The sequence below is a fragment of the Meriones unguiculatus genome, chromosome 14 (assembly GCF_030254825.1).
Source record: "Meriones unguiculatus strain TT.TT164.6M chromosome 14, Bangor_MerUng_6.1, whole genome shotgun sequence".
Classification (NCBI taxonomy): domain Eukaryota; kingdom Metazoa; phylum Chordata; class Mammalia; order Rodentia; family Muridae; genus Meriones; species Meriones unguiculatus.
Genome location: NC_083361.1, coordinates 63932589 through 63945333, shown reverse-complemented (window position 1 = coordinate 63945333; position 12745 = coordinate 63932589). Strand labels below are relative to the sequence as shown.

General features: G+C 38.2%; 1 protein-coding gene across 7 annotated transcripts in view; it reads right to left on the bottom strand.

Moving 5' to 3' along the window:
* Window positions 1-12745, bottom strand: part of Akap13 (A-kinase anchoring protein 13) — a 277674-nt gene that overhangs the window by 176353 nt on the left and 88576 nt on the right. For all 7 annotated transcript variants that reach the window (XM_060367369.1, XM_060367370.1, XM_060367371.1 and 4 more), the window contains exons 3-4: window positions 12493-12640; window positions 1625-1921 (exon numbers count right to left, since the gene is read on the bottom strand). In XM_060367369.1, the coding sequence (XP_060223352.1) occupies window positions 1625-1921; window positions 12493-12640 (445 nt within the window). The remainder of the gene's footprint in view (window positions 1-1624; window positions 1922-12492; window positions 12641-12745) is intronic.

Here is a 12745-nt window from a genome sequence, read left to right as displayed (position 1 = left end):
TCAGCCTAAGCTAGTATCACTTTAATCTTCAGAAAGTCTTGGAACAGTAAAAGTAAACAATGAATTAAAGTTTGTCAGTTTCCACTGATCACAGACAAGGAAAGGAGGTCCTGGAAAATGACTCAGCAGTTGAGAGCACTTGCTGGATTAACAGGACCGGAGTTCAATTCCCAGCATCCATGTTGGGCAGTTCACAAAATCAACATATACCTCCAGGGGTGTGTATGTGGCGGGGGGGGGGGGGGGGGGGGGCTGTTCACAAACAAAAAGACATGTAGCCCGAGGCCCAGATCTTCTGACCTTTGCTTCTCTAACTGTTCTCTTTGATCATGATAACATGATCAAACTAAGTTCTGGCCCTCTTTAGATAAGACAGAATAAAAGTATAAAATTAACTGTTCTTCACAGTAATACAGAAATAGCAGGAGCTATTAGGAAGAATCAGGATAGAATTCTGAATAGGTAAGTATTCAGGTTTTAAATGTCACATATATGTATAGTAATATCTTAGCAGTTTAGAAGTTTCTTGGATACTGTACCAACGAGAACATAAAAAAAATTAAAAAGGTTTCCTTCTAGATTTATTTGCTCATACTTTTTCCTATTTTACCTGAACAATCCAGTTTTGATGGTATTTGTTATTGCCATCAGTGTGTCCCCAAAGCATGGGACATACCATTCCGCTGTTTGGTCATAATTTACCTTTAAAGTTGATTTAATAGAACAAATGTCAACAAATAATTTCTTATCATTCATTCACTGGAGGAAGAACCAACTTACCTGACAGGTCTGAAGGAACAGGAACTAAGCATGTTTTTTCTCTTGAAGCACTCCTTTTCTCACCTGTGAGAAGACTTCTGCGCTGTTCACCCTACACGACATACAACTGAAGCTGGGTGGACTCCACACTTCAGTACATCACACACTCTTTCAGAGGTAAGTACAGAGGGTAAGCAGAGCCCCTACTGGAAGCCCTAATGCCAGTCTTCCAATGTTGCTACACTTTTCTCAGTTGTATTTGCACTAAGGATAGGCACAGGAAAGGATAAGACTTCTGAACCTAGGCATATTTTATTAAAAATATGTGTGTTTATAATCATGATCTCTAGATATCATTTGCTAAAAGAGCAATTATATGGGGAAACCCTTGTTTAATTAGAGAGATTTATGTAAGCATTTATTAAAACATGTTGTTTTTTAAAATATAGCCCTTTAAAAACCTTTATATGGCAAGCCATAAAATCAATAGCCTAGTCAAAGAATTGTTGAGTTTCTCAATGCTTATCTTGGGCTCATGCCTCCCTGACATACTCCCCTACAGTTGCTTCCTACAACTCCAGTGTATTTTCACAGAACCTCAGTTGCAGTAATAAAAATCCTGTCCTTATAATTTTGTGAAAGGTCACTCTACTATTCTCCTCATGAAGTATAATTCACCTGCCTTGCTTGAGAAGTCAATCTAGACCCACAGAGATGTGTCAGTGTACTTAGAGAAGAGAGAAGAGAATCCTCTGTACAGGAACTGTAATTTACCCAGCCAGTGCAGGAGACGTGAATACAGCGGGCATTTAAAAGTGAAAGCAGGAGTATCTCAACGTAGTTTGAGAGTCATGTGAATTCTCACCGTGCAAGCTGTGATCTGCCCCTAACACATTCCACTCTGCCGGCAGCTTCAGGTGTCTGAATGCCAGTGCAACCCTCTCATCAAGAGAATTCACATCTCCAGAAGGGGGTCCTGATCGATCAAGGAAACGTGTGAAGTTCAAAGCCTGCTGATTTCCAGCACTGGTTGCCAGGAACTGAGCTGCATCATACGCCTCATCCTGGACGAAATGGAAGTCTTCTTCAGCTACTACAAACACAGGAAGGCCCTCCTTAGAAGCACAGAGCAGCACCTTCACTGTCTCACAGCAGTCATGACCTAAAGAAAGCACAGGCAGCAAACAAAAAACCTTGAATTTACTGATGAAAGAAGAACAGCGGTGGGCCTTTTCAGCTTTTTTCATGGCATACAAGATTTCTCCTTCTAAAAGAAAACCTTCCTCTCCCAATTTCTATAAATTCTATTTTTGGTTGTCTTATTGTTATTTGCAAACATGAGTGGTATCTTTAAAAAACGGCAAGCAAATATGAACCCCCACTTTCACCATTCTGATAGCACAGTATGTAACAGAAAACAAGCTGTATCAACTAGAGCTGTTACATCTGTACAAATTACAAAATGAAAGCTCTAGGATCTCTCTCAAGGTCTAGTATGCAATAGGCAGTCTAAGGCTTACTGAGCGGAGTTAGATCTGCACTAACAACAGGAAAAACAGGGAAATGGGATGAGCAGCACAGACAGCTCCGGACCACCATACAGTAAATCAAAGAATATAGAAGAGTTAAAAGGATAAGTTTTCTTGCTATGAGCAAATTAAGGGCTTAGTTACAGAAGAGCCATTGCTGCCTGATACTGTTTACCCATCGCAACCATGGGTAAGGCAATAAGCATGTCAATCAAATACTACGGCTACAAATTCAACTCAGAAAAGGCAAACATGAAGCAGACTGGGCTCTCCACTATACAGATCAGCAGGCACTATGTGACCTGAGACTAACTAGCAACTACATACCTCTGGAAGCTCCAGTAGAGCCAAACTTAAAAGACAGCAGCACAAAGCTTCCGTGGGGTTAGTGTTCATACAGAACAAGACTTTCTTCTGCACATTTTCCTAGCCTTTCAAAATTAAGTATTTCCAATACAGAGACCATATTTAACGAAACATGCAATGTTCTTTCTCAAATTTCTAATGCTGGCATCAACTAGCTTAGGTTATGTTAGAGACGAAAAGAAAGATAAAATAATGTTTTCTCCCATATACCTAAAAAGAATAAGCTGTTTTTCCATTTATTTTCCCCCAGAATCTTCCTTATATCCCTTTCCCTTGTGACACAACATATAGTTCTCATTTCTGTGCAAGTCTATATTGCTATGAAAGGTTTGGTAACCCAAAAGCTACTGTTTGGTTTATAATTTTGATATAATGGGCATTTGTTATAGCATTTTCTCTATGTAAAAATTTTATGATAAATAAGTCTTCAAGAAGTAAAGTAATATGCCCATGGTCCACAAATACTACAAAGCAAAATCTATTATTTATAGTAAAAACTGATGTGAAAGGACAAGGCCTATTACATTTATTATGGCTTAAGAGCTTTGTGACAAATGCTATAAATAGAGAAGAGTGATTAATAACAGGTAAGCTACTGCCTGAAGAAGCTGAATGCGTCTAACAGTCAGCACATCTAACAGTGGTGTTATAAATAATGATGGATCCAAACTAAAGTTTGACTTCAGACTTTAAAACCTGTGCCATAGAGAAGATACTGTATTACCCTAAAATAGAAAACTCAGTGCTCTTATTTCATGCAAACAGACCTTATTCTTCTTGCCAATCTCTTTCCCAAACTTCTGCACAGATACAAACCTGGAAACTTGAATCAGAAAGGCACTGGCAATGGTATCAAAAGTTAGTATTATTTATTGGTCTGTATACTCACCTTCTGTGTGTACACACATATATACAAACTAAAAACCAATGATAAAACAATAGTACTGTACTCAAAGCTGTGAAATGTACAAGTATTCACAGAGCTATGGATCTGTAGCTGACAAGATGACTTCTTACCTCTGCAGAAGCAAGGGGAGAGAAACAAGGTAATCAAGGAGAGAAGAAAGAAGGGAAAAGATGAAGGGAAGAAAGGAGGTAGGAATTGGTTAAGCAGTACAATTATGCTTATCTCTGCTGGTTTAACAGAAGAATCAGTTAGCAGATAAAAAGTGTATTGTCAGCTATTGCCAACTCTATCTGTGAAGAGCAAAAATGAGTTTGTAAGAGGTTTCAGATTATGGGCTCAAGGGGACACTGAGATGAACTGTTTTAGTATGAAATTTACTACAAGAGTTATTAATACTATAGGCAAACAGGTAGCTAGAGAACAGCATGTTGCAGGGCTCCAAAGAGAGGAATTGAGTCCCGTGGCAATGTCAAGATCCTTTCTCACAGTTCTCAAGTGTAAGGCCATGTTAGGTTAAGGCATGCTGTCTGGGAGAGTTATGCACTTCCCTTTCACACATAAATTCACAATCTGAAGAATAAATTATTAATTAATGTAAGCAAAATGTGCTATAAATCTGAAAATTGTTTGGCATAATTACAGGCTTATTTTAACAACAACAACAAATTATAGGTTAAAGTGGAAAGGGAAAGTTTCCTGGATAAGTTTTTGTTAGAGTCAATTTGAGGATTTACACAGATCAAGAACAAGGGGCTGGTAGCAGAGCTGGCTCAGAGGTTAAGAAGAGCTCTGGCTTCTCTCTCAGAGAGCCCAGGTTTGATACCCAGCGCCTACACAGAGACTGACAACCACTTAGTTATTCTAGTTCCAGGGGATCCAACAACCTCTTCTGTCCTCCAATGGCGGTATATATGAACCCCATAGGTTCATGTATTTGAATGCCTGGACCCTAGTTGGTGGAACTGTTTAAGGAGTAGGAAGTATGGCCTTATTAGAGAAGCTGTGCCACTGGTGGTGGACTTTGAGGTTTCAAAAAGACCACACCATTCTCAATGTGCACTCTCTCTCTCTCTCTCTCTCTCTCCCTCCCTTCCCCACCTCTGCTTGTGGATCAAATGTGAGCTCTAAGCAAATGCTTCAGTATCAAGCCTGCCTGCCTGATGCCATGTTCCCTGCCATACTGTAAAATGGACTCGTTCTCTGAAACTATAAGACCACAATAGCTGCCTTGGTCATGGTGTCAGACCATAGCAACTGAAAAGTAACTAAGCCAGAAGTTGGTTGCAGGAAATGGGCTATTGCTGTGACAGCTCTAACCCATGCTGTTTTCTGGAGGAATGGGCTGCTATATAATTTAAGTACATGATTTCATTTTCATTTTACAGGGGGTTACAATTAAGAGACTGCCTTGAGTCTCAGAAGAGACTTTAGACTTTGAAATGTTGTTCAAATTGTGAAAGAGTATGTGGATTTTTCAAGTTGGACCAAATGTGTTTTGTTTCATGATAAGCTCACAAGATACAGGAGCCAGAAAGTGGAATGTGGTGGTTTGTCTGAGAACAGTCCTCATAGGCTTGTATGACTGACTAGTCCTTAGTTGGTAGAACTGTTTGGGAAGGATTAGGGAATGTCACCTTATCTGAGGAGGTGTTACTGGGGTTAGACTTTGAGGTTTCTAAAGCCCACACTATTCCCAGTTAGCTCTCTCTGCCTCCTCCTTGTGGATCAAAATGTGAGCCCTCTGCTACTACTGCATCAGCATCATACCTACCTGCCTGTTACCATGCTCCCCTCCATAATAATCACGGACTCAGCCTCTGAAGCCGTAAGCCCCAAATAAACTCTTTCTTCTCTAAGTTGGTCATGGTCATGGTGCTCTGTCATAGAAACTTAAGAGTAACTAAGACATCTCCATAGGCACACAAGTGTTACACATATACACATGCAGGTAAAATGACCACATATATAAAACAAAACAAATCTAAAAAAAAAAATAATAGCAAGGTACCTGACTTACCTACTGTGTGGTCAAAACACTCAAGATTGGCAGAGTATCACTATCAGGCTCAAAATTAGTTTTTAATCCTTGTATTGTTTCAAAGAAAACATGAGGACTGGAGTAGTCAGCATTTTTTAAAACTAAAGGCTTTGTGACACAGATCTATGAATAAAACTGATTTCGGTATAGATGTATACATAAAGCTTACTACTGAAAACTTGCTCCAGGATAAATGACTGTATGGGAGAAGGAGTATTTATCTTATGCCTGCCTTAGTCCTATCTTTACACTACAAAGGCAAAATGGAAAATTATATCAAATTTGATACAACAAAAAAATAGAAGCTGTAGTGGGGAAGTACAGTAGCAACATTTTTCAGCTAGTTTCCATGGTGGTTTTGTTTCCATCCAATTTCCTGGTAACAAGAGAGGAACATAATCAGTGTTTTTAAAGGAAAAGTACTGAAATTTTATTCAGTTTCTAAAAGAAGCTATCCTATAAGATCCAGAAAGGGGGGGGGGGGGGGAATCCCAGAAGCTACTGAGGAGGGAAAAATCCCAACTGTAAGTGCATCTTAGCGTCCTATCCGGTCTATTTTGTCTTCAACAGAAGAAGATAACTTCTGAGGCATGCATGCTCTGTTACCTACCAAGTAGACTGTAAGGTGTACTGAAGGCCACACTAGATTTGGGTGCCAAGTTCTCCTACAGGTAGGTGTGATTATCCTAACACTCACTCAGATTTGAACACTTTCTCTAACCACAAAGCGATACCATCAACCCTACAAACTGTTGAAACTATTAGACAGCTACACACAAAGTACATGGCAAACAGGCAACAGAAACTGGTAGTTTGAGAATTCAAAATACTGAAGCAACACATGAAACTACCGATCTCTAAAACACGACAAAAAGTTTCAGCAGCCAGCACAGGTCAGCAAGCCTGCAGAACAAACTGATGCCTTCAGTACTGCAGAACTCAGAAAATGAAGGGAGAAAAGGCTGAATAAAAACACAAGAAGCACCCAGGTAAGAAACAAGTGATCTAAGGTTAACAGTCCCCTTAAAAACCTTTAATTCTAGGCCCTCTGGGTCAGAAGTTCTTACGCCAGTGGTTAGGAAAGCTTCCCTGCAGGCTTCTTTCTCTACACACTTTTTATCACTGTCTAAAGATCTGCACCCATGGCAACGAAAACCTGTTACAGATAAACAAAAGTACTAAAGTATGACCCAAAAATTACTTCATTTCCTGTTAAGCTAAAAATGGAACACATCCCACCCAGGCCATCTCTTCTGAGACTAAAACAATCAGGCCTTTGTTTTTATCAGCGATCTAAAAAAGAACCCTTAAAGCACTTGCTGGACCAGCACAAGCCAAGCCCACACAGAAAGGGTAGACTACAGTACTCAGCGGTGGGACATAAGCAAGATTTACTACTCAGTTTATCAGAGAAGTGTTTAAGAACCTGGTGTGGTTTTCTTCCTTTGGACCAGTAGAGTGAAATGCTCAATTTACAGACTGCCCTCTGCCCACCCCCACAAAGAGTATTACATAAAGAAATATGCACTCTCACACAACTAGATCTTGCAAACTAATGGCAAATGAACAAATATCATGTATTTATAAAATGTCTATATGTGTAGAAGAATACTTAAAGAGCAAGAAAACACAAAAACTAAAAACTAAATAAACACAAGAGCAAACCCAGAAACCCACTGTGTGCACTATGAAAAAGGCAGGCTACTGAATTCTAAAAATATGACTTCCTGTATTCTAGCCTAAACCTTTGAGACAATGCTCTTCAATCCTTCTTCCTATAATCATTCCTCCCAGAAGCCACTTTTAGCTTTTCCCTCTCAACCTCTACGTTATAAAATCATTATTGATATGCCATAGATTTATTTGTGTATGTGTACACACATATGTTGTATGCAAAGAATAAGAATTTCTGGCACACACACACATGCACACACAGCCAAGATCCAAGTTATACTTCTAAATTGTATCATTCCTGTTGTAATACAAACCCTGAGATTACAGTGTTATATACACAGGTCCAAGGTGATAAATATATAAAATTTTTGTAACACCACTTGGAGAATGGACAACAGATCTGGGCACTTTTTCCTACCTTTAACTACTTCTTGGTTTGTTTTTCCAGTATAACTATTATATGTACTGCATTAACTAATTTAATAAAAACAAATACACGAACTCAAAGCTGTCAAGAAATAACCTTTTATCTGGATTACATACACTATCATTAAGTATTCAGTTAAAATTAGTAACTGATAACTTTGTTAGACGGTAAGAATTCTTTTGACTGAACAAATTAAAAGCTCATAATTTCTTTTTTTCAAAATACTTGATTTGATAATCAGCCCCTACTGCTAAAAAGTATCTTTGCTCAGAAGGAATAAAAAAATACATGATGCTATAAGCACAGGACTACTTTGTAAGAGTGAAGCTCCAAGTTTTCACTAGCCAAAAGGGACTTGTACATACAATAGATTTTGTTTTCTTTTCACAATGAAACTATCTTACACAGTCAACTATCCTTGATAAGTATGAAACAAAAGGAAAATTCTTAAGTATTGAGTCTATTTGACATCAATGAAGATTTATAATCTTACCACCTTTGTCATGGACACTAGGAGTATATTAACAAATAAACTGAAAGATTTTATTTTATAAATAGCCCATACCAAAGCCTTTCACAACACAATGTACAGAACATTCCAAATCCCCATTCCATTTGTAAATGATAAAATCATCATTTGTGTTGTCTAAACTGACTACTAAAAATGAACCCCTAAAACTGTATTGTGCATCCTAAGAATAGCTTTGAGATAAAACTGAAATTATATTCTTAAACCAGCCATCTTAAGGGTCCCTAAATTTTCAATTTATTTATTATTATTACAGGACAAGAGTGCAATATGATGTTTTAGTTATTGTTACTGGAGAAGTGTGGAAGGATGCACATCGAAGTCAGAAGACTACATTTGGAAGTCAAGTCTCTTCTTCTATCATAGGACTGATTCTAGGAATCAAACTCAAGACTGTCAGAACTACATAGCAAGCATTTTTACCCACTGACATCTCTCTAGCCCTCAAAGTTATTTTGAATGTAACATTTCATAACAAATTGAAGCCAGGCTCTAAGGTTAATTACTGCAAAAATGAATTTCAAAAATTTTTACTAAATGTTACTATATATTATGTTCTTAATAAGGCAGTCAAATATCCAAAAACATAAAAAATAGGTCACTATCTTTTCCTTACCTCTGCCTCAAGCTGAACTGTATTGTATCTCCAGACTTCAATGAAAGGGGGAAAGGTAATACGAAATTGCTTTAAAAGCCTTTACAACATCTTTATAATGTCCTTTTTATTTTTGATACAGGGTCTCATTTAGCCCAGATCATTCTAAAACTTGTTATGTGGCTGAGGATTGTCTTGGACTCTTGGTCCTCCTGCTTTATAATCTCTTTTTATTGCAAGATTCTTATCAGAAACACACACATAAGAAAATAAGAGTCACAGTGACTCATTATTGTGAATTTCTCTTTATAACTTAGAAGTGTCTTATTTTTCCAACCTATTTGCAGAAAGTATTTGATTAAAGGTGACAGACTAACATCAAAATGTAGCTGTTTTCTGAAGGTCAGTCAATCATCTGGTTTTAGTAAGAACGAAAATGTAACAAAACACAGACAATGAATCATACAGAGAACTCAAAGAAAAACCAAAGCCAGCTATCTGAAAAAAGCACGACATTAAAAGGAAGAACAAGGCACAAAGCTTTTTCTTCTTAGAGCTCGGATGACTGGAAATGGCAGGGCTCGTTCTCGAATAAGCAGAAAGGGCAGAGAGACATGCCTATCAGGGAACACCTGCTACCACAAAAACAAAAGAAAAAAGAAAAAAAAAAAGGACAGTGACTATCTATCCAGTAACTGCAGTGCCAAAGCCCTGTACAGACTGTACAGACGTTTCCATCAGGAATCCTGATTAGCCTGACAATGGCTCTCAGCAGAAAGGAAATCGGTGGTTGTCATTACCACTGATGCACTGAAACCATCAAAGCCACCTCCAGAAAGAGAACAGAGACTATGGTGACAGGCTAAGAATTCAACTCGAGAAGTCAGAAACTCCTTTTGCATTTCCCCAAAGAGGGAAGGGTGAAGAGAGGGTAACGCATGAATGTCTGCTAACAACACTGTATGTCCATCAAAGCTGACTTAGCATATGCCCCAAAAACACTACCACTTTAGCAGAAGTCGAAATAAAATAAAAGTGGACAAAGCATACATGAGAAGGTGAGAGAAAAGCTGAGTGTAAAGCACGGTCAGGAAATACAGGTTGCAGAGGCGTTACAGTGAAAAAAGCATACTAAGGAAGTACCTAACCGAAGGGAAAGCACACGTCTAAGAGGACCACAAGAACAGACTGAAGGCAGTCTGACCCTGGGTTACAAAGTTAATTCCATGATATGATCAAGACATTTAAAGTTGTGTGGGTTCCACGTCCACCTCACTTGACTGTCCATCTCTACTCTTCCATTACAAAGTGTTGAACTAATCCAGATGACAGTAGCTGAAAGGCAAGTAAACCAAAAGTCTGAAGCATGATGACCAAGGAGAATCCAGTTAGGAGACTCCACCAGTTTCTCACAGGCCATCCAGAGTACAACAAAGATTCATGTGCTAAAGTGATGCCATGATCCTTCTTAGCCTCTCAGGGTCTCACAGAGTCTCTCCAAATTCTACCATAATTGGGCACTTCTTATCAGAAAGCTTAATGAATTTAGGTGGAGGAATAATGAGGCTATTGAGGCGAGGACAGCTGAATCAGTAAGCATGATAGAGAACAGAAGATTTAGGTGAGTGAAAGCCGATAAATAGAAAAGGGAAGAAAAATCAAGTATTCTGGGCTACAGGTGAAAGAATGGGCCAAGAATGACAAAAATTATAGAGTACAATGCCAATTCTGGTTGAGGTAGATCACTAGGGCAACAGCATTCAGAATCAATGGAAACTCACAGAGGGTGTGGCTGAAGTGTTCATGGAAAATACACATACACGCACACATATACAGGGAGAGAGTGCACACAAATTTTAATCATAAAATCTTTCTAATTAAGAAAGAAATGAACCCATAAAATTCACCCTACTTCCTGGTAGGAGTCTAGCCAGGGACTGATTCCTAGAGATTCCTTTCTCCCTTCACTGATACCCAATGAGTTAAGCAATGGAATACTGAATGGCACCTGCTAGAGAACAGACCTCAAGTTCCAGATCAGTTTTCCTCTTATGATCTGTATTAACAGGAAACACGATAGCTGGAGGCTTGAGTTACAAAAGAGAATACCTAATATTCCTTAGGAAAGAACTCACTATCTCCCCTAGCCACCTTTTTATATTTGGGAAATACATTTCTAAAACTGTCTGGAATCTTAATAAATCTCAAAAGTAGGAAAAAAATAAAACAACCTACTTTAATCTAGGTTCTCTGCAAGGCATAATTTTCATAATTTCATGGGTAGCAGACATTAAGTCAATTTATAGGAAACTGCACAAAAAAAAAAAAAAAAGAAAAGAAACAGGGAGATTTATCTGGCACAGTAAGACCCAATACTAACAGTGCTTTATAAAGTAATAATTTAAACAGCACCTCTACCAACAGAGAGGACCACTAAAACATGCTGGCATGTGAACCACATCCATTTTATTCTCTGATGAGAAATAATGAAGCTATTTTCTGAATTTTGGTGAAAACTCGTCCAACTGTTAACTGTAAAGTAAGACTAAGAAAATACTCAGCCCCAAACACAAATCAATGTATTTCAGATGTTGGCTAGGCCAAGAGATAGGTGTTACTTTATCATCCAATAGCAATGCCCTGATGACTTAAAATTGATTTCTAAATTTTTGTTTACATTTACAAATGCAGAGGTTAAGTAACCTTGATTCCATAGTGTTCTATGGCTTGCAATTCTGAGGTGTTGACTTTATGAAAAAAATTTTTTGATCCAAAATTAAACTGTAAGCCCCTCCTGCCCAAGCATCCTTCCTGGATGCTGGAAGTTCTTAGAAAATAACAAAGCTACATGGAAAAATATGGTGGCTGAACAAATGATTTTATCCATAAAAAGCCTTATAACATGTGTCTGGGGCCACTCAGCTAAGAATTTTAGGGAATGGACCTGGCCAGAGTCCATCTACCTGGTCAGTATTTAATATTTAATAAAGCTTGCTTCAAATTTGGCTCAAAATGGCAGAATTGGTTTTTCTCTTACAAATCTCAGGATTAACAAAAAACACTGTATGTTTTTGCATCCCAGACATGAGAAATGTATTACTAATCATGTTTTAGGTTTTGTCACCATAAAATTCAGAATAAAACTTTTAGTATCATCATGATAAGCACATGAAAATGTATACTTTCCATATATCTTTCAATTTTCTCATCATGCTTTCAACTCTCAGCATCTAATTATTTAGTTTTCTTGTTTGTTTGTTTTCCTGATCCCGATATCCCTCAATTTATAACATCACTTTGTTTCATTTATTTCTAGTTAGATTCAGACAAACCAAAAAAGCATTATCAATATACTTAAAGCTCTAACAACAGTTGTTAGGTTAGCACCCTGCTTTCTATTACTCTTTATTAATCGTGTGTGTGTGTGTGTGTGTGTATGTGTGTGTGTGTGTGTGTGTGTGTGTGTGAGCACGCGCGCGCAGGGAAGGGATCCACTAAAAGTAAAGAAGCACAGCATATTAGTATAGGCCTGCAATCCCAGCCTTCAGGAGACTGAGGCAGGAGAGTTTACAGCCAGCCTTGGCTATTCACAGCTAAACCCTGCTCAAAATAAAAAGACAAAATAATAAATAACTAAAGGCTAGAGAAGATTCTATTCAGATACTTACCAGGAGCAATTGTCTCCAATGTATCAGAGCTGACTTTTCGGGTACTTGTGCAGTGATAGAGGGTAGAACCAGAAAATATCAAGTAAAAAATAGCATCATCTTCAACTTTGTCCTCTTCAGCAAGCAGTACTGTAACAACACAATCGCCCTAGAAGAGAGTCCCCAAGTCTGCATTAGTAGGGTTTCTGTTGGGAGCCTGCTAACTTCTACATCTTAAGAACTACTACCAAGTCAATCCATTTCCCAACAAAGA